The 22,164-nt window shown below is 53.5% G+C and overlaps 1 protein-coding gene across 1 annotated transcript; it reads right to left on the reverse strand.

The window, feature by feature from the left end:
• Positions 1 to 129: 129 nt before the first annotated feature.
• Positions 130 to 5,801, reverse strand: YBX2 (Y-box binding protein 2). The gene is made up of 9 exons (XM_026005677.2): positions 5,389 to 5,801; positions 4,730 to 4,793; positions 3,298 to 3,331; positions 2,363 to 2,452; positions 1,696 to 1,980; positions 1,416 to 1,519; positions 1,000 to 1,180; positions 647 to 731; positions 130 to 511 (listed from the first exon to the last, which is right to left on the reverse strand). The coding sequence occupies exons 1-8, from the start codon at positions 5,663 to 5,665 to the stop codon at positions 681 to 683; spliced, it is 1,086 nt and encodes a 361-aa protein (XP_025861462.2). The 5' UTR covers positions 5,666 to 5,801; the 3' UTR covers positions 130 to 511; positions 647 to 680.
• Positions 5,802 to 22,164: the final 16,363 nt, after the last annotated feature.

Genomic DNA, 22,164 nt, shown 5'->3' on the forward strand with positions numbered 1-22,164 from the left:
TGCAGACCTAGAGACACCCTGCCCCTGCCTCCTGCCCCCCACCACTGCGCCCCATCCTCTGCCAGCCCCTTCAGCAGGGAGTTACCCACAATTCTCCACAGAGAAGAGGCAGAGACCAAGACCACGGGGAAAGCCTGTTTTTTGTTTTTACTGGAGGCTCAGGTGGCACATGACAGTTCATAAAATGGCTTCAGAGGTAGGGGCTGGGGTTGGGGCGGGGGAGGAGACAAAAAATAAACTGGGATGGGAAAGAAAACAACCAGGAGGAGGTAAGAGCTGGCTGGTTCCTTCTCAGCCTGATTTAGGGGAGGGAGCTGGTGCCTCTGAACAATAGGATGGATCCCTTCCTTCACCCCTTGGTAGGGGAGAGAGAAAAAGCAAAAGGCTGTTGCTTCGGCCCTCCTGAGTCTCAAGGAAAAGGGGAAAACCGGTGTTCTGATGTCATGAATTCTGGGAAGGGGGAGGGGGTGCTGGGTCGGGTAGAGGGCAGCTGGAAAAACTGGCAGATAACCTGAGAGAGAGAAGGACATGGACTAATGTGACTGGAGGACCCCGGCCCCCGTGTGCCCCAGGCTCCCAGCCTGTGACCCCTCCCTGCACCCCAGGGCCCCCCTCTGCTGAGCCCGCCCCAGGCACAGCAACTCACCAGATGGTAGCTCTGGGGGTCCTTCATGTTGGAGTCACTCCAGTATGGTGGGGGGGGGGTCCCCACTGTTGATGGGGGCCAAGGTCTGGAGAGAAGGGGGGGAGTCACCTGAGACCCTCTCGTTCTTGACACCCCCCAACTTCAGTGTTCTCCCACCTTTTTCCTCCCATTCCTCCCTAGTTCACATTCACAACTGGGGCCGTGACTCCAGGGAGAGCGAGAGGGGTGTCTGGGGGTGGGGGGGCGCCTGCTAGATGTGGTGGACCAGGCCACCTGGCTCACTGGTGTGTATGTGTGGGGAACAGGCAGGGCCTTTACTCCTACTCCCCAGTCCTAGCAGCCCAGGCCCTCACCTCTGGGGCTGTGGACTGCCTGGGTCCAGGGGGCTGCTGCTGCCGCCGCCGTTGGAAGTACGGACGGTTTCGTGGGCGCTGGGGCTCAGGCCGGGAACCATCAGTGGGGCCTTGGCTGGGCTTGGTCTCACCATCCCCACCTTCCGTGGTAGGCTGTTGGGGTGGCCTGGGGCGGAAAGGCCTGGGGAAACAAGTGGGGGACCCTGGAGGGGGCAGGGAGCCCGTGTGTTCCATCTCCCTCCCAGGGCTTCCCGGGCAGAGGGGGCCTGGCCTGCTCTCCGTCTCCCTGGGCACCTAAGCAGCCACCACTGAGCTGCCCAGGCCCCTGCCACTGCCACCAAGACTTGCTATGCCCCCTCCCACTGGGACCAGTCCTGGAAGGCAAGGGGAAGCTGGGCCCAGAAAGGGGGTCTCACCTTCGGTACCTAGGCCGGAACCTGGAAGGGGGGACCCGCTCATCTACTTGCTGTTGGTCTCCCTCCAATGGAGCGGTCTCTTTGGGCTCTACCCCGTCGGTGCCCTAGGAACACACGAGACCTGGGGGAGCTGGGGCAACACCCGTCGCCAAGGATCCCAGCCTCGGGGACCCATCCTGGCCCTCCTCCCCTTCTTCGGGAGCCCCAGAGGTCTCTGTCCTCACGGATGCCCCCTCCCTCCCCAGGTGTGCTAGCAGCTTCTGCGCCCCAGGACTCCCACCTCTATAGGCTGCTGCTGGTTGAGGGGCCGAGGGCCTCGCACAAAGCGCCGGCGGTAGAAGAAGGGAGGTGGGCGCCGCCGCCTGGGCCTCTGCCCAGAGTCCTCAGCTCGCTCCCCCTCGCTGCCTGGTTCTGTCCCACCTGATGGAGCCTCTGCCACCATGGGTGGCGGGGCAGCTGGACGGGGCCGGGGGATGAATCGGCGGAACCTGCGACGATTGGGGGCATAGCGGCTGCCCTTCACTGGCACGCCCCCGGGCCCAGTTACATTGGCAGCTTCTGCACCCTGGGGAGAAAGCAGGTGGGGAGGACAGTGAGTGCCCACTCAGCCACACACACCTCCCCAAACCTGCTTCCCCTTCTTCCAACCAAGGCCCCCATTCAGTTCCTCCTCAGCTGCTGTCTCCTGGCCTCCTCCAGGGGACTTTCCAGGAGGGTAGCTGCTGCCACTGGACCCTTGTGGACTCAGGACCCTTAGGGGACATGGCACGTGGAGAACAGACTGGGAGTGCTTGGTGCATGACAAAGAAACCCAAACGTCATCAAGTGACCAGAGGGACTCAGTCCTTAGGACACCAGGGTGGGGAAGGCAGTGCTGTCCTCCCATGGCCTGGGCTGACTGGCCCAAGGAAGGGGGTTCTGGGGGGGCTATCTCCGGCAGCCCGAACCTTCTCTCCCTCCACGACATCAAACTCCACCGTCTCCCCATCTCCGACGCTGCGCAGGAACTTCCTGGGATTGTTCCTCTTAATGGCCGTCTGGCAGGGGAAAGGCGAGGAGAAAGGTGAGGGCAGGGAGCCCGGAGCCTCCCTCACCCCTGCTGGGTCCGCCACCCTGCTCCATTCGGTTCACCAGCGACGATCCCTGCGGCCCAGCCCGAGGGTGAGGGTGGAGGTGGGCCAAGTTTAGTAGGGGATAAGCCAAGACCCAGGAGGCACCTCCCAGCGTTGGTGCCCCGAGCCGGGTCCCCAGAACACACTCCCTCCTCCCTTTACCCCTCAGAGGCTCTGAAGAGGGAGACCAGAGACAGGAACTCAGCGAAACAAAAGGCAGAGACAGTCTTAAGTTGCAAAGCCGGCAAAACGCACCATGCTGCTTACCTCAGAGCTTCTGCCACCAGAGTGGTGGTTCTCACCCCGGGGCCTGCATCAGCATCACCTGGAGAGCTCGTTAGAACAGATTGCTGGGCTCCGCCCCAAGTCGGCCTGAGCCAGCAGGTCTGGGGTGGGGCCTGAGAGTTTGCACGACAGGTGATGCTGCTGCCGCTGGGGACACCACACCCAAGTATCTCTAGCCTGTGTCGGCTCCCTCCGCATGCTGCCTAGGACTCATCCTTGTGTTACCAGGTCCCGGTGTAGGTAGTGAGCATGCCACGGCCAGAGGGCAACAAGTTCATTCCTCACAGACACAACCTGACACAAGTGGGGCCAATGGTGGGGAATACAGGCACCTGATGGAGGGGGAGGGGAAGCCATTTCTCCTGGCCATGCTGTCGTGAGGGGAAGAGCAGGAAAACGCTGTGTGCTGCTAAGGATTACAGCAAAAACCTTCAGAGAGAGGGTGGGTTCCCTCCACACCCTCCCCAAACCAACCTAGCTCTTACCTGGTGAACAAAGACATCCTCCTTGGTGTCATTCCTGCAGAACAGGGGGCTGGTTACGGGGTGCTCTTGGTGAGGCCTCCCAGCCCGGCCCTAAAAGCAGCAGGCCCACCCTCGCCAGCCTCCCCTGACTCCTTGGGGGTAGACGGGGCCCAGAGTGACAAGAGCCAGAGACTGGTGAGAAGTATACCAAAAACCTCAGCGAAAGCCCTGAGCTCCCTAAGGGTGGAGGACAGGCAAAGTCACCTTGAAGAAGTCGGGGGAAGTTCTGCACCTGCTGAGGACTCGCCCCTCTGCCCCTGGGGCACCTTAGAGCCTGGCAGTGCTCAGTCTAACTGTTCCAGGCCGACACCCCTCTGTCCCACCCCCCACCATGGCTGCAAAATCCCTCTTCAGCCCTTCCCTTCTGCAGTCAGGAAAGGGGGATAAAGAGCAGCCTGGATAGGGGTGCAGAACAAGTCTGAGAATGGGACAAGTTGGCACGATCCTGCTCGGAACTCCGCCAGGACTTGCTTCTCACCCTCAGCCCGGAGGTGAGCCCCCAGGGGCAGGCCCCGCGCTCAACAAACCGAGAGACTGAGGGTGAGAAAGAGTATCGGGCCATTCTCTATCATGACTTGCTCGTTACCCCACTTGATCCCAGCACCCCATGGCAGGGGTGGGGGGATGGGAAGGTTTTCCTTCAGAATGTCCCAGGAGCCCTCAGCTTCCAGAATTAGAGAGGGATCCTTCCCTAGATCAAATGTTCCAGCTTTAAAGCACTTGGAGCTGCACAAAGGTCAGGCTGCTAAGAGGGAACCAGGGCCTCCCAGGAGGGCTGGGCCAGGCCGGCCGGCATGGGGAAGGGCCCACTGGGGGAGCCCTGGCTCTGCTCAGAATCTGCCACTACAGCCCCTCCCAGTAGTGATGGGGGTGGGGGGATTGGGGCTGCCCAGCTGAAGGGAACCGGTAGGGCGGCAGGGCTGGCTTCCTTCCCCAACAGCCACCCCCCTCACCAGCCCACAGCCCTGTCAGGTGGGGGGATTCAAATAAGCCAGCAGCCCTCTAAGGGAGATGAGTCAGGGGAGTGCTCCTCCAGCCGCCCCAAACAGGAAATGAGGGAGGATTCCAGCCCAGAGCCCTGAGGCGCAGACAGCAGGTACATTCTGCCCCAAAGGCGAAGCAAACTAAACCACAAGGTGAGACAGGCAAGCCAGGTGGCTCCGAGCCAGGTTTGCCAAGTTCCTAGATCATTAACTCTCTGCTGCCCTCAGAGATGTGGAGGAGGCTCATCTTGCCCCCATTTGTGCGGCGGTTAAATACTTTGAATCAGCGTCAGCTGGACATTGCAACCATGTGCCTCAGCAGGGGTAGAGAGGAGGTGGGGAAGGTGTCCAGTCCCACGGGCCAGATTGGAAGACACCCCTGCCACCCCCTCCCTGGGTTTCTAAGATACCTGTTGATGAATCCGTAACCATTCCGGACGTTGAACCATTTGACAGTGCCCAGGACTTGGATTGCTGCCAGGCAGAGATGCAGTGGGGGCAGTAAGGTGGGGGGAAGAGATGGGGTTGGGCTCAGTTTGGAAACACTCCAAATCGAATCTACCTCCCTTTACCTATTAAGCTTAACTTCAAGCCACCGGGTTTCACCCAGTGGCTAGCTTTAAGGCATTCTGATCTCAGGTCCACCAAACAGAGGCGCCCACACAGAGGGGGCTCAGGCTTTCGAGACCCTTCCAACTCTAAGTCACATTTCTCCTGAGCTACAAAGCCCAGCCCTTCACCTAGAACCAGGTACTCACCCGGCCCACCGGTTCCTGCCCTCCCAAAGAAAGGGTTCCCAGTGCACCTGCTTCCCAGGCTGGGATTCGGCTGGGACTAGACCGAGCCTCCCGCCGCAGGGGGCGTGCCCAGGGCACCAGTCGGGAAGGCACGGCAGGATTGCCCACCAGGGGAACCCACTCTGGTCAGCCGCCCCCTGGCCCAGCTAGTCCTTTGAGCCTCAGGCGCCAGGCCAGCCTCTGGCGGCTTCCTGCATCGCGTGGGCTCCACGACGCCCCTCCCCCAGCCCGTCGACCCCGTAGAGCCGCTCTGGCACGCGCCCTCCCCTCACCCAGCACCGGCTTGTCCGCCTGACTCCGGGCCGGGGGCGCGGGGGTCCCCGAGGCTGCCGTCGCCGGGTTGCCAGGGGTGCGGGGACCCAGCGCCGAGGGGGTCCCAGCAGCGGGGCCCGAGGCGGCTCCGACCCCGCCGCCGCCCGCCCCGCTGCCTGCTTTCTGTGGCTCCCCCGCGGGCACCGGCACCACCACCGCTACCACCCCTGCCGCCGTCGCGGGCACCGTCGCCGCGGGGGCCGCTGTCGCCACCGCTGCCGCCTCCGCCTCGCTCATCCCGCCGGGTCCGGTACCGGCCCCCGCCGCCGCCTCCGCCTCCTCCGCCGCCGCCACCGCCACCGCCCCAGCCCCTCCCCCCGGCTCGCGAACCCGCCGCCCGGCTCGGTCCTCGCGCCCCGAGCCTCGCCCGCACGCCGCCAGCGGGCCTCCGGCCGAGGCCAATAGCAACCCGCAGCCGCGGCGCGCGCAGGCCCCGCCTCCCGGCCACGGGCCAATTGGAGAGGAGCAGCTCCCCCGGCGCGCACACCGGCCACGCCTCCCGGACTTCGCGCGGAGGCCAAGGCCCCCCGCTCACCGCCCCGTAAGTACACCTGGGCCCCGCCCCTCGGCCGTCACGTGACAGCGGCCGGCACATCCCATTGGCCGGCGGCCCCTCGCCCCTCCCCCTCCCCCCCTCTCCACCGGCCGCGGGAAATCAAACGGGCTGGTCGCGCCCCAACCGCCACCTGGCTGCTGCGCGCAGGGCGGGGCGGGGGGCGCAGCTCCAGGGTTGCCCCTGACGACCCAGGAGGGGGCTAGCGCCGACCGTCTCGGCTCCGGCTGCGGTCGGCCCCGTTCCTCTCTGCCCTCGCCCTCCAGACGGCGGGTGCCCGCACGCCGCCTGTCCCCGGGGTACCCGCACGCCCCAGCCGCGTACCCGCCCGCGCCGCACAAGGATGACTGCCCAGCTCGTAGCTGTGCTCCCTTTTGCATCAGAGGTAGAATCCACGGAGCAAAATGCACGACTCCGTTTATCCGTGCTGCCGACACCGCGGTCAAACAGAGCTCCCCTCAACCCCTTCCAGGCACCCCAACATCCCCGCGGACCCCGACGGTTTCTGGGTGCCGGTCGCTCCGTCCGGCTCCCGGGCCGTTCCCTCCACCTTCCATCTTTTCCCCCAAGCGGCCAGGCTCTGCGGCCTCTGGGCCTTTGCAGGGGCACTGTCCTCCCCCTGGAACGCGCCTCTGTGCTTCTCCGGGCGGCCTCCTCTCTGGCACATCATCCTTTATTCTTCTCTTTCCGTGCTTGAACATCTGAGCGCCTCCTGCACCTGCCCGTTTATTCTCCCCCCGCACCGCCTTGGCCCCGTGACGCCGAACCGCACGGCTGTAAGAACTTGTCGGCGGCGCGCCTGACGCCCGCAGCGGCCACTCACTGTTTCTTGGAGAAATACATGGCCCCCATCCTGCAGACGGGAAGACTGAGGCCTGGGAGAGGCTCTCCCCAGGTGCCTCAGGAGCCCCGCGGGCTCGCCCAAAGCTGCATTCTCCCTCCGGGCTGCAGAGGTCGCTCCTTCCGAGGGCCGCCCCCTCTTCGGCCCCGCGACCTGGACGGCGCGCGCGTATTTTTAGCCGGGCCTCTGCGCGCCAGCAGCCCTTGTGCCCGCACGCGCTCCGGTCCCGGGGGCCGCTCTTCCTCGGCTGCCGCGGCCAATCCCGGTGCCCGCGCGCCCTCTGCCGGCCGCGCCCGGAGGCACCGGCTCCACCCCCCCAGTCCCCCGCGGTGTCGCCACCTGCTCCCCCGCCCGCCCCAGCCCTGCGGCCCTTCCCGAGGCCACTGTCCTCTGTCCCAGCGCCTTGGGCAGCGCGGACACAAAAGGCAGGGGATAGGTAAGAAAACGACTAAGTCGCAAGGCAAGGCCGGGATGGACGCAGAGAGGACCACCCCTCCCTTGGGCTAAGGACCCATGCACCTGTGTCCAGCCAGGAGCCCGAGGAGTGCAGAAGCGGGAGGGCAGGGCCGGGCGAGGCAAGCGGGAGCCACGGCGAGGGGCCCGGGCGGCAGAGGGAGCACGCAGGAGGTGCAGAGGGCGCGGACTGGTTAACCGAACTGTGAGATGAGAGGAAGTCCCCAGGAAGGGTGAGCCCTGTCTATGATAGGGGTAAAAAGATGTCAAGAGGACCTCCCTACCCGTCGTGGGGCAACGAGGGACAAGCGCCCTGCGACAGCGCAGAGGCAGGAAACAGTGACGTGCTGTCTATATCCACGGGCAGGAATTATCAGATGCCCCAGCGACAAGCAGTCAATGTGCCTGTTCAGTTGGAGGGTTTGCAGGTGTGATTTCCCAGTGATTTAAATATGTTTCAGGGCTAGAACTAGCAAGGGCTCCTGGCCATTCTAGCCAAAAGACTATTTCCTCTGTCACTGCCTCCCCGTTAGCTCCTGTCCACCTAAGTTCACAGTCTTGCTGGACTTGCTCACTGTTTTACTTATTTATTTTTAAGATTTGATTTATTTATTCTTGAGACACAGAGAGAGAGGGGGACACAAGTAGAGGGAGAAGCAGGCTCCCTGCGGGGAGCCCGATGTGGGACTCGATGCCAGGACCCCAGGGTCACACCCTTGAGCCAAAGGCAGATGCTCAACCGCTGAGCCCCCCAGGCACCCCATGCTCCCTGTTTTAAAAATTAATACATTAAAGCAAAAGCCCTCCCTCCTTTTTTATTTTATTTATTTATGATAGTCACAGAGAGAGAGAGAGAGAGAGAGAGGCAGAGACACAGGCAGAGGGAGAAGCAGGCTCCATGCACCGGGAGCCCGACGTGGGATTCGATCCCGGCTCTCCAGGATCGCGCCCTGGGCCAAAGGCAGGCGCCAAACCGCTGCACCACCCAGGGATCCCAAGCCCTCCCTCCTTAAATGTTGTCCTTTGCAGCTCTATCAAAGAAACACCAGACTTCCTGAAAGCACTCTTTAGGGTGGTGTCTACTTCCTCTTGTGTCTTTTGTACCCCACCACCCCAGATCTGGTGTCCGCCCCCCAGCTGTCTTCAGCAGTGGTCCAAGAGCCCTTGCTGATGGGGGCAGTCATTGCCTGGCATCTGCTTCTCTTTCTACTCAGTCGGGACAAGTGTTCCTGCTGTGGCTCCCACCATGCCCTCAGGCCTCTCCTTTTGTGGCTCATCCTCTTCCACCAGCCTCAGTCCTTTCTGGACTGTCTTCTCCTGCCACCAGGTCATTCTATTCCTAGTTTGGGCGGCCACCTGCTCCTGAGGACTCTGAAGCTAGTGTGCCCAGCCCCTCCCACCTCCTAGCAGACTCAGAGCCCACTCCCTCTAGCTGGTCACCCCCCCTCCACGCAGGCTTCTGACCCTGGAGGAACCCGCCTGTAAACTCCTCATTCGCCTCCCTCCCACCACTGCTCCCTGAGCCAGTGCCCACACACGATGGTTCTCTGGGGCCCATCACTCACTTGCAGGAGGCCCCCTGGCCACCCAGGTGTAGCACCACAAAGGTGACACTGTGTGGAATCACCCAAATGGAGACCCTTGAGATTTAAGATACTCCAAATGACCTCCACCTCGCCCCCCGACACACACACCTTCTCCTCATGGCCCAAACCAGAATTTACATCTTCTCTCCTCCAGCACCTGCTCTGTCTTCTCAGCTGCAGCCAAGAGTCCGCGGACCTACAGCCTTCACCTCATCTCCTGATGGCCCTTGAGTGGCTGTTCCAGCTTTCCAAGCTCTGCAGGCACTGCCAAATCCTTGACCTTTCCTCTACCCTCTGCCTCCGTGTCCCATCTGCTGCCTCTGATATTACTTACCACCTCCTCGAAACCTCCTCCTTGTCTTGTGGGTGGTGGTGGTTGTGGGTTTTTTTTTTAACCAGATGGTAACAAGAGTTAATATTTATTTAGTGCTTAACTATGTGCCACACGCTGTGCTAAGCATTTTAGGCACCCTCAATCATGAATTCTTTACTGCAGCCCTGAGAGGTGGGTCCTGGAGTTGGCCCCATTCTTCAGACAAGGAGACTGAGGTGTGGTGGAGTCAACCAGGCCAAGACCACACAGCTGCGGAATGCACTCAGGGGGGCCCCACAAGCAGAGTAGCCCAACTCCAGGGCAAATCAGTCACCACCCTCCTTCCTTCCACTGTGCTGGGACCATTCTTTTTCAATCCTTCTAGTTCTTTCCATATGTCACGCTTTTCCTTCTAAGTCACATTTCTTGAGAGCCTGTCGGCATTACCCAAGCCCTGCTTCTTCTCTTGGCCTAGTATTGTGGAAACACACAGACACCTGCCAGACCACCTAGTTCAATGGACACCCTGTTTCCTTTTCCTCCTCCACCTTGGCCTATGTGGCAGGTGTACCTGGAGACCATTTCGTTCTCGGATTTCTTCCTGGACTCCTCAGCCTTCCTAAAGGCCAGAGTCCCTAGCTGTTCTTGTCTTCTGACTCTGTGACCTCTCCTTTGGAGAGCCCACCCACTCCCATGGCTTCATATACGACCCTGTGATGGGTCGAATTTTGTGTCCCCTTAGGAGCACATGTTGAAGTCCTAACCTCCACATCTGTGAATGGGACCATATTCGGAAATAGGGTCTTTGCAGATGTAATCAAGTTCAGATGACATCACTAGGGTGGCCCCTAATCTGGCACAACTGGAAACAGCCACCATAGAGGCAGACACAAAGGTTGAGGGCCCGGCGATGACAGGCAGAGCCCCAAGCATCAGGAGCTGCAAGTCAAGGAGCACCTGCGGCCATCAGCTGGAAGAGGCCAGCTCTCTCCAAGGCTTAGCAGAAAGGATTGTCCTGCCAACATCTGGATTTCAGACTTCCCTCCTACACAACTGTAAGCATCAATTTCTTTTTTTTTTTTTTTTTTAGATTTTATTTATCTGTGAGAGACACACAGAGAAAGGCAGAGACACAGGCAGAGGGAGAAGCAGGCTCCCTGCAGGGAGCCCAATGTGGGACTTGATCCCAGGACCCCGGGGTCATGACCTGAGCTGAAGGCAGACAGACACCCAATCACTGAGCCACCCAGGTGCCCCGATTTCTGTCTTCTTAAGCATATAGTTTGTGGCACTTTGTTCCGGCAGTCCTAGGGTGCCAATGGCCAGCCCAATCTCAGAGGACTCCCCCCAGTCTGTGCCCAGCCCAGATCACTTGAGCTCCAGACCCGTGATAGCCAGCTGCCAGCTGGGAACCCCCCGGGCCCCCTATCTTGGCAAAGGGCTCCCCTATATCCGGACACAGACGTATGAGCCTTACTGTCCCCATGGGGTTCACACCATGGGAGGCTCTCACCTGCATTCACTTCTGAAGCCTCTGCCTACTTGCTTTCCTCACCCGCCCTTGGGACTGCCCCCTGGAGTCCACTTTGCACAAAGCACTTCGCCAGCAAAATAGCCTTGGGGACATTCTGTCCTCCCATCCTGCTTGATTTCCAGGACAGTATTTATCCATACCTGATATTTTCTTTTTCTTTTTTTTTTTAAGATTTTATTTATTTACTCATGATAGACACACACAGAGAGGCAGAGACAGAAGCAGGCTCCATGCAGGGAGCCCAACGTGGGACTCGATCCCAGGACTCCAGGATCATGCCTGGACCAAAGGCAGGCACCAAACTGCTGAGCCACCCAGGGATCCCCATACCTGATATTTTCTTGTTTGTAGTTTCTTGTGCTGTGTAAGTTTGAGATCTTATCTGTCTTGTTTACCGCTCTCTTCTCAGTTCTTAAAACTGTAGCCGGGGATCCCTGGGTGGCGCAGCGGTTTGGTGCCTGCCTTTGGCCCAGGGCGCGATCCTGGAGACCCGGGATCGAATCCCACATCAGGCTCCCGGTGCATGGAGCCTGCTTCTCCCTCTGCCTGTGTCTCTGCCTCTCTCTCTCTGTGTGTGACTATCATAAATAAATAAATAAAGCAGTGCTCTTTAAAAAAAAAAAAAAAACTGTAGCCAACATCTAGGAGCTGAACAGTGAATATTTGTAAAGGAAGTAATGAAGGCAGACAGAGACATCTTTCTGAAATGCATATTTTTTTTCCTGGCAATGCCTAGGCACCTTCAAAGATGTATTTATTTATTTGAGAAAGAGAGAGAATCTCAAATAGAGATTCTCTCACCTGGGTCTCAATCTCATGACCCTGAGATGAGGACCTGAGCCGAAACCAAGAGATTTGGAGTTTCAGTCAGAGGCTCAATCGACTGAGCCACCCAGGTGCCCCTCTGAGGCACCTTCAGTATACACCTTCTCCATGGCCAGCAGTTTATCCACTGGACACATGACCCAGAGAGATTCTTTTACAGGTCTGCAAGGGGGTGTGCATGGGAATGAAGAAGTGAGAAGTTAGGCAAGCCGGGCACCCATTGCTGGGGGTGTGCCAGGTAAATTGTGGTAGGCATTCACCTAGAGTATCATGCAGCAGTTAGCAGTGACTGGCTCAGGGCTCCTGGGGGGCTGTCAGTTGAGCATCTGCCCTCAGCTCAGGTCATGATCTCAGTACTAGGATTGAGCCCCCACATTGGGCTCCCTGCTCAGCAGGGAGCCTGCTTCTCTCTCTGCCCTTCCCCTCTGCTTGCACTCTCTCTCTGTTTCAAATTTCAAAAGAAGAAGAAGAAGAAAAAGAAGAAGAAGAAGAAGAAGAAGAAGAAGAAGAAGAAGAAAAAGGAGAAGGAGAAGGAGAAGAAGAAGAAGAAGAAGAAGAAGAAGAAGAAGAAGAAGAAGAAGAAAGGGAAACAGGTTCAACACTCTGTGGCAGCATAGATGGAACCTAACAACACAGCAATTAAGTAAAAAGAATAAGAAACCAAATGAAATATCAATCTCACTTAAAAAGACACAGTCCTTCTTTAAAAAAAAAAAAAAAAAGAAAGAAAGAAGAAAAAAGAAAAAAAGGGACACCTGGGAGGCTCAGCGGTTGAGCGCCTGCCTTCAACCCAGGGTGTGATCCTGGGGACCCGGGATCGAGTCCTGCATCAGGCTCCTCTGTGTGTGTCTCTCATGAATAAATAAATAAAATCTTAAAAAAAAAAGAGACACAGTCCCACAAACAACAAATTATGTCTTGTTAGAATATATAAAGACAAAAAGATTTACAGTAGCAGGATTGCCTACAGAAGGGAAGGGATAGACATGGGGAGAGAGGTCAACAAATAAACTAAGCAAATTTATGATCGAGTGAATGAAACGTTCTATTCTTTTTTTTTTAAGATTTTATTTATTTACTTGAGAGAGAGAGAGCGCGTGCACAAGTAGTAGGGAGGGGTACAGGGAGAAGCAGCCTCCCCGCTGAGCAGGGAGCCCCGTGCAGAACTTGATCCCAGGACCCTGGGATCATGAACTGAGCTGAAGGCAGATGCTTAAATGAGCCCCCCAGGGGCCTCTGGAACTTACATCCTGCTTGAAACTCTTCAGTGACTTCCCATTAATGGTTCGTTTGGTAAAATTCAAAGACCCAAGATTGAATGAGTTCTCAAGACCTAAGATCCAGATCGAGCCCTTGCATCTGAACCCCTCCCCACCCATTCGAGCCCCAAGCACTCATCCTGACTCGGGTCTGAATGGCTCAACATAGCAGCCACCAGCTACCTATGGCAACTGAAGTTCAGTTAAGATGAAATAAAATACAAAGTCCACACGTAGCTAGTGGATGAGGTTTTAACACAGACATGGGGCATTTCTGTCCCCACAGAGAGTTCTAGGAGACAGCGTGGCTACACGTCCACCTCTTGAGCTCCCAACTTCCATAATACGATATCCGCCCTCCAGGCCCAGGGATTCCTACTTTGAATTAATTTCATGGACATTTATTGGGTCCGTTCCTCTGGCCAGAGAGGAAGGAGCACAAGGGCACCAGGAGCTATAATGATGATTGCAGTGCTTGTTGGCAATTCTGCAAGTCTTCCTCTTTTTTTTGTTTTTTAAGATTTTATTTATTTGTGACAGAGAGAGAGAGAGAGAGAGAGAGAGAGAGGCAGAGACACGGGCAGAGGGAGAAGCAGGCTCCATGCTGGGAGCCCGACGTGGGACTCGATCCCCGATCTCCAGGATCACACCCTGGGCTGAAGGTGGTGCTAACCGTTGGGCCACCGGGGCTGCCCTGCAAGTCTTCTTCTAAAAAGATTTCAGGTAGGGGTGCCTGGGTGGTGAAGTTTGTTGAGCATACGACTCTTGGTTCGTGCTCAGGTCATTATCTCTGAGTCCTAAGATCTAGCTTCACGTAGGGCTCTACATTCAGCATGGAGTCTTCTCTCTCCTTCTGCCTCTTCTGCTGATACTCTCTCTCAAATCTTTTTTTTTTTTAAGGTTTTGTTTATTTTTTCATGAGAGACAGAGAGAGAGAGGCAGAGACATAGGCAGAGGAAGAAGCAACCTCCCTGCAAGGAGCCCGATGTGGGACATGATCCCAGGACCCTGGGATCACACCCTGAGCTGAAGGCAGACGCCCAACTGACTGAGCCCCCTGGGCACCCCAGATTCTGGTATTCTAAGCAGGACTGTGCATCCTGCAGAATGGAGGAGGCCGCAGGGGAGGGAGGAGGGCTCACAGGTCTGGGGCCTGTTTCCTGGGCCGTCAGGACAAGGTGGCCAGAACATGCCTACAGTGCATCCTTTAACCTGTGGCTTCAAATTCCCTCTCACTGCTTCACGACACTCTTCCTTCTAGATTCCCTCTGAGCACCCGGCAGTTCCTCCTGCTTGGGTGCCCTCCCCTACCCCCATTCATTCCTTCTGAAAACATGCAGAGCCAGCTCTATGATGGACGCTATGAAAGACCCTGCTGTCACAGTCTGGTGGGGGACACAGCCACATGGTCTGTGCGACAAGTGCTAGGTAGGGGTGAGCCCAGAGGGGGGAAGCAGAGAAGATGCCCCATAAGGAGGTAGAGCCAGATCCCTGCTCAGGCCAGGTGACAAGAAGACTGATAGGAATGGGATGGGAATTGGGATCAGGGACAGGTGAACAGGCTTGGGACCCCCGAGGCGGCCAGCATTCCCGTCTGCCCTTGGGATCTTTCTTCTCTGAGCACGGATGTCATCTGCTCCTCACCTCACCTCTTCCATCTCGAGATATTATTTTCAAGGGTCTGGAGCAGCCCAGAAGGGTGGATACCCAGCTACCGTTTCTTTATCTCCTGTGCACAGAACTCCCAGACCCTCCCTCATCCTGTTGAGGGCCAGTCCTGCTTCAGAGTTCTCAGCTCCCATGTCTCCCTTTGCCCAAAGACCTGCCAGGCGTCTGGGCTGGGTTTGGCCTGACCTAGGTGCTCACTCAGTCCCTCTCCCAGGGCCTGTCACTCTGGTCTGGGATTGCTGGGCTCCCTCCCCATCCAGCCCTGGCCGCAGGGCCCAGCAGAGAGCAATGAAGGAGCAAATGAATGATGTCTGGGAACACCAGCTCCCTGAGCTTCCTTTCTCTGTGAGCAGGGTCCGTACTCTGTCCCCAGCCCTGCTTCCCACACCCATGGCCCAGTTCTAGGAAACTTGAGGACTTCTTTTTCTAACACCCAAGTTCAGCAAGGGCTGTGGGAATGCCAGAGGAGGAGAGCCTTGGGGTAGGGCTTTCCCTCCAGGCCCAGACCCACACCTAGCTCATTCTTCCATACATCTTCCCTTTTAATTTTTTTTTTTTTTTTTTTTTTTTTTTTGTCCTCCCTCTTTTTCTTAGATTCCAGAGACACAAGGTCAAAATCACAAAGATTGCCCAGGCATTTTCTCAGGAGCTGCTCCTACTTTCGAACCCACTACCATTCATAAACCTGTCACTTCCAAGGGCTGGACAGGTACTGGCCTGAGCACTCAGACTGATATTGTATATTTGTTTGATTATCTGGTAACCTCCACCTCCCAACTGCGGAGAAGGGACTGCACCGTTAAGCTCACCACCCCCGAGTCTCGAGTCTCTGAGTAACTGGTACTTAAGAGACTCAGTAGGTATTCACTGAATGAATGGAGGAGTAAGGGAATTTAAAGTTTCTGCCATGACTCCAGCAGCTCTGGGTGCTGTGAGAGAAGGTCCCAGACCCCCTGGCCCAAAGGGTTACCCTTTTGCCCATTCTCAGGTTCCTTTGGAGTGTTGACTCTTATGCAAATCCTTGAGGGTGGAAGAAGAATAAAATAGTCCCTGCCTGCCCTGACTGGAATAAATTCTTACTGTGAAATATTTGTACCGGTCAGGGAACCCCCACCTCGACTCTAACCCTTGCCTGTTTTCTTTCTTTCTTTTTCTTTCTTTCTTTTTCTTTCTTTCTTTCTTTCTTTCTTTCTTTCTTTCTTTCTTTCTTTCTTTCTTCTTTCTTTCTTCTTTCTCTTTCTTCTTCTTTCTTTCTTTCTTTCTTTTTTTTTTCTTGAAAGAAGGTTAAGATGAAATAAAATATAAAACACAAAGTCCACACGTAGCTAGTGGATGAGGTTTTAACACAGACATGGGCCATTTCTGTCCCCACAGAGAGTTCTAGGAGACAGCGTGGCTATACATCCATCTTTCTTTCTTTTTCTTCCTTCCTTCCTTCCTTTCTTCCTTCCCCTTTTCTTTCTTTTGATTCTATTTATTGAGATGCCCGTGTGGCTCAGTGGTTGAGCATCTGCCTTCAGCTCAGGTGGTAATCCTGGGAGCCTGCTTCTCCCTCTGTCTCTCTCTCTCTCTGTGTGTCTCTCATGAATAAATAAAATCTTAAAAAAAAAAAAAAAGAATTTATTTATTTGAAGAGAAAGAGAACATGAGCACAGGATTGGGGGGACGGGCAGAGGGAGAATGACAAGCAGACCCCCTGCCGAGCAGGGAGCCCGATGTGGGGCTCCATCCCAGGACCCCCAAGATCAATACCTGAGCTTAAGGCAGACACTTAACTGAGCCCCCCAGGCATCCAGCCTGTTTTCTTTCTATCTGGGGATTCCTTCTATCCATCAACTCAATTTACCTTCACATGCGACACAGAATCTGTTCCCAATTGATCTCAGATGCATCTTTTAAAAGGCCTGGCAAAAAGTTTGTAGGAAAATGTGGTAAAACATTAATAGCCATGGCCTGTGGGTATTGGGTTGATGGTCCATTTGTTTCTTATTTTCCAAATTTTTTTTTTTTTTTACAAAAGACTGCTATTTTCAATAATGAAGAAAATTTGACGGAATATTTTCCATCAGGTAAAGCTATTCCTCTTGACACACCTGGAGCCCCTTCCAGACACACTGGTCTGTCCTCAATTCCAGTCCTACCCATCTTCCCAGGCCAAGTCTCGGATTGAAACTAAAGTGCACACCCCATTAAACTCTGAGCTGGCTTCCCAGAATCTCAGAATCCCAGAATCTTTTCTTTTAAGATTTTATTTTATTTACTTGAGAGAGGAAGAGAGAGAGAGAGAGCACATGGGCAGAGGGGAGGGGCAGAGGGAGAGGGAGAAGCAGACTCCCCACTGAGCAGGGAGCCCGACCCGGGGTTCGATCCCAGGACTCTGAGGTCATGACCTGAGCCACCCAGGCACCTCAGGAATGGCTGGATTGATAATTGTTCCCCAGCCCCCCACACTGAAGGCACCTTTGACTCAACACTCTGAGCACATATTCATTGGGTTGACCACTGAGTTCCATCTATTAGGTCCAGTATGTCCCTGATGTTCACTGTTTCCTCTCTGCCTCACTACCAGTGTCTTGATCCAGGTCTTCATTCTTGCTCCCTTGAACTACCGTGACAGGCTCTATGGGTCTGCTGCCTCCAGTCCAGCTCATTTCCCCTCCAAGTATAATATCTTGATTTCTTTTTATCTTTTTAATATCTTGATTTTTGAGAGCAGTTTGAGATTCACAGCAGAACTGGGCAGAAGGTATTGGCAGCTATTTCCCATGTACCTCCTGCCCCCACACATGCAGAGCTTCCATGTTCTTCAACATCCCCCAGCAGAGTGGGATGCATGTTATTATCCATATACTTACCTTGACGCATTGCCATCGCATGGAATTCATAGTTGACACCGCAGCTCGCTCTTGGTGAGGTCCAGTCTTTGGGTTTGGACAAACATATAAGGACCATATGGGATGACTTCATGCTCTGGAGGTTCTCTGTGTGCAGCCTGTTCACCTGGATTGTCAGCCACAGTGGCTGCTTGAGCTCCCTAGAGCACAGTGACGGCAGTGGCTGGCATTGCCTTGTCATCCCCTACAGATGGAAGACCCTGCTCCTTTGCACACATTCGAGACTCTGGTCTGGTCCAGGCCTCCCTTCCTCCCAGCCCCCACCTGTTGTTTGCAATCTCTGGCCTCCATCCCGAACCATTGACAGGATTCTTTTTCTTTTTTTTTAAGATTCTATTTATTTATTTATTTATTTATTTGAGAGAGAGTGAGAGCAAGGGAGGTCACAGAGGGAGAGAGAGAAGCAGACTCCCCACTAAGCTGTGAGCCCAACGTGGGACTCGATCCCAGGACCCCAGGATCATGACCTGAGCCAAAGGTAGATGCTTAACCAACTGAGCCACATCGCTGCCCCTCTTGTTTTTTTTTTTTTTTAAGGTTTCATTTATTTATTCATGAGAGAGAGAGAGAGGCAGAGACACAGGCAGAGAAAGAAGCAGGCTCCATGCAGGGAGCCTAATGTGGGACTCCGTCCCAGGGGTCACACCCTGAGCTGAAGGCAGATGCTCAACCCAGGTAACCCAACATGATTCTCTTTCTGTCTTCACTCTGCACATGTTCCTCCATGCCTTTGCCCTCCTCACGGCTCCCATTTTCTGGAATACCTTTGATTCTTGTTTCTACCTTTCCCCCCATATTCCACCCATTTTTTAAAGGTCCAGTTACTAAAATGCTGCTTTCATTGAGGACTCCTGGACCAAACCCTCGTTGCTTGCTATCTGAACCACATGACAGCTTCCTAGGGTCGGACCTAGGGGTCCAGCCCTTCTTCAACCCACCTCTCAAACCACCTTGAACTATCTGGATCTAACACGACTCTGTATACATCAGAACCACCTTCCCTGCCCCTCCATGCTGTGCTGCTCCATGTTTAACAACCAGCTCTGGATAGACGGGCACCTGTTTCAGCCAACAGCATCTGTCAGTTTCCATGGTATAAATATTCCCGTCACAACCAGTTCCAAGCTACCAGTAAGACAGTATTGAACGTGCAGTTAGGAAGAGATATGCACAACTGGTTCTTTTTTTTTTTTTAACTTTATTGATTTATTCATGCGAGACACACACAGAGAGGCAGAGACATAGAGTATGTTTTGAGCAGAATTGCACCCTTTGTACCTCCCCCACCTCCTCCTTTTTGTTTTAAAGATTTTATTTGGGCAGCCCGGGTGGCTCAGTGGTTTGGCGCTGCCTTCAGCTCAGGGTATGATCCTGGAGACCCGGGATCGAGTCCCACATCGGGCTCCCTGCATGGAGCCTGCTTCTCCCTCTGCCTCTCTGCCTCTCTCTCTCTCTCTCTCTCTCTCTGTGTGTGTGTGTGTGTGTGTGTCATGAGTAAATAAATAAAATCTTTTTAAAAAAAAGATATACAAGCTACCTCCACCACACCATTGGCTCCCATTCAAAACCTCGCTGGTGTTCCTTAAAGTTCTCTTCATACTACCGTTGCAATTCTTCTGCATATCTAAAATTATTTCCTTTTTTAAAGATTTATTTATTTATGATAGACACAGAGAGATTGGCAGAGACACACACAGGAGGAGGAAGAAGCAGGCCCCACGCCGGGAGCCGAACACGGGACTCCATCCTGGGACTCCAGGATCGCGCCTTGGGCCAAAGGCAGGTGCCAAACCACTGAGCCACCCAGGGATCCCTCTAAAATTATTTCAAAATAGAAGGTTTAGAAAGTCTACCGGAGTAGATATAAACTCACCTGGCAAGCTTTTTTCAGCAGAACATGGGTGCCCTCCAAACGAGTACCCTCTGAGAAAGAAAGGAGAAAATACTTAATGAGATGGGTTGACAGGGCAGCATCCAAAGTCACTGAAAATCTACAGAAGGGTCGCTGGAGAGTTCTTCCAAATGTCTGAACTTTAATCTTGGTGAACGGGTGTAACCACAAAAGGTGGGAAAGAAATGTGGATAGTCATCAACATGGGATCTGACTGATTGTATTCGAAGCAGTTCTCAAGAAAGAAATTTCCACGTGAACTAAAGGAGGATGCTCAGTAAAATGTAAATGAATAAATAAAAGCCAGAGAGGTTCTCCAATAATTTTCAGGGGAGTCCTGATCCAGGATTACGACTCTTCCACAATTCTTTTTTCTTTCTTTCTTTTTTTTTAAGATTTATTTATTTGAGAGAGAGAGAGAGAGAGAGTTGACAGAACAGAGGGAGAGGAAGAGGATATCAAGCAGACTTCCTACGGAGCTCAGAGCCCAATGCAAGGCTGGATCTCATGACCCTGAGCCAAAATCAAGGGTCGGATGCTTTACCTACTGAGCCACCCAGGTGCCTCTATAGGATTCTTTTTTTTTTTTTTTATAGGAAGATTCAAGGTCTTTATTTTATTATTATTTTTTTTTATGATAGTCACAGAGAGAGAGAGGCAGAGGGAGAGGCAGGCTCCATGCACCGGGAGCCTGATGTGGGATTTGATCCCGAGTCTCCAGGATCGCGCCCTGGGCCAAAGGCAGGCGCCAAACCGCTGCGCCACCCAGGGATCCCCTATAGGATTCTTTTTGAAGGAGAGATAGACTGGCCTCTTTCACACTGAAGACGAATGCACTGTGCTCTTCGAGCTGGATGGTACTAGTCATGAAGTACATGCAGTTAATTCCCTTGCCTGATTTCAAGATTCCTTGACTAGATTTTCTTTTTTCCACTTATATTTTCTTAAAGAAAAGGAAGGAGAGATGGACCGACCAAAATAGACATTCTGTTGCCCTTTGCCATTTCAGTTCATTTATAGATGAATTGGTATCACCATTTTTTTTTGGGGGGGGGGGTCGATCTATTGTGAGTCTGGTTAGCTTGAGCCAGGTGTACTTTTATGCAACAATACATTGATATTTACAGCACAATTATTAATATTTACAGCACAATATTTGCCAGGCACAATTCTAGGGGCTGGGAACACAGTAATGAACAAAACAGACAGGTTCCCAACCTCACAGAGATTATATTGTAATGGAGCAGGCCAGACATTAGCAAAGCCATTACCCAAATAAATGGGTATCAACAGTATGTGATAGATGCTATGATGTTTGCTATGAGAACATATAACGTGAGAAGCTGACTCAGCCTGGCAGGTCAGGAAAAGTTTCCTTCAAGAAGTAACTTGAGGGATCCCTGGGTGGCGCAGCCGTTTGGCGCCTGCCTTTGGCCCAGGGCGCGATCCTGGAGACCCGGGATCGTATCCCATGTCGGGCTCCCGGTGCATGGAGCCTGCTTCTCCCTCTGCCTGTGTCTCTGCCTCTCTCTCTCTCTCTCTCTCTGTGTGACCATCATAAATAAATTTAAAAAAATTATTAAAAAAAAAAAAGAAGTAACTTGAGTAGGGATGCCTGGGCGACTTAGTGGTTGAGCGTCTGCCTTCAGTTCAGGGAGTGACCCTGGGGTCCTGGGATCGAGTCCTATATCGGGTTGCCCGCAGGGAGCCTGCTTCTCCCTCTGCCTGTGTCTCTGCCTCTCTATGTTTCTCATGAATAAATAAATTAAAAAAAAAAAAAAAAAACTTCACTGGCAACCAAAAAAGTTAGGGCTTCCAGAGCTGAGGACTCTGCCCTGGATTGTCCCCACTGGATTGTCACCACAATACACACCATGCTCCACTGGTTCTCACAGATACCAACTACCTCAACGCTCTGTAATACTGTACAGTATTTTGCTTTCTTTCTCTGAGTGTGTATAACTCAGCCTTCTAGCAAGATTATTTGTGCCTTTTTTAGTTTGAATGGAAGTTTTTAGGGGTTATCTTCACTCAGTGTCCTTGTCATATCATGGAGCTGTGCCTTACGTCAGCTGGGACACTTCGCCAATGTCTCAGGGTAATGAACCAAGACTGTCGCATATGCACGAGAGGTACCATACAAAGATGACAGTATTTTTTAAGGACCAGCTTTATTGAGATATAATTCACATAATGTACAATTCAATTATTGAAAGTGTACAATTCAGTGCTTTTGATATCTGAAGAATTTGACTGTTGCTTCGTTAGAACATTTTCATCACCCCAAAAGTCATCATCTGCCCCTTTACTGGTACTCATCAGCAGCCACTCTCCATCTCTCCATCTCTCTCTAACCTCTCAATACTAGGCAACTACTAATCTGTTTCCATGGATTCCCCTATTCTGTAAATTGGCCATTAAATGTAAATGGAATTATATACTATGTGGTCTTTTGTGACTTTCATGTAGCAGAATATTTCAAGGTTTATCCTTTTTTGTTGCTGAATATTTCGTTGTATGGATAGACCAAATTTTATTTATCCTTTCATCAGTTGGCGGACATTTGTGTAGTTTCCACTTTGGGGCTATTATGAATAATGCTGTTTTGAGCATTCCTCTATGAGGTTGGTTGTTTTGTTTTGAAAATTGAGGTGAAATTCACATAACATAAAACTAACCACTTTTACATGAACAATCCAGTGCCATTTAATGCATTCACAATGTTGGGCAACCACCATATTTAATTCCTAAACATTTCATCACTCTAAAATAAAACCCTGTGCTCATTAACCGCAGTACCCATTCCCCTCACCTACCCTAGTACCTGGCAACCACCCATCTACTTTCTGCTTCTGTGGATTTACCTAATCTGGATTTTATTTTATTTTATTTTTTTTTAGATTTTGACAGAGAGCGCAC

This window comes from Vulpes vulpes, chromosome 12 (assembly GCF_048418805.1).
Source record: "Vulpes vulpes isolate BD-2025 chromosome 12, VulVul3, whole genome shotgun sequence".
Lineage (NCBI taxonomy): Eukaryota > Metazoa > Chordata > Mammalia > Carnivora > Canidae > Vulpes > Vulpes vulpes.

Coding starts and splice junctions, on each gene's coding strand:
- YBX2 (XM_026005677.2), bottom strand. CDS start 5,665: ATGAGCGAGGCGGAGGCGGCAGCGGTGGCGACAGCGGCCCCCGCGGCG. Junction 2,453..3,297: donor AGGATGTCTTTGTTCACCAG/GTAAGAGCTAGG, acceptor TTCCCCTGCCAG/ACGGCCATTAAGAGGAACAA. Junction 1,520..1,695: donor ACCAGCAGCAGCCTATAGAG/GTGGGAGTCCTG, acceptor GTGTGTTCCTAG/GGCACCGACGGGGTAGAGCC.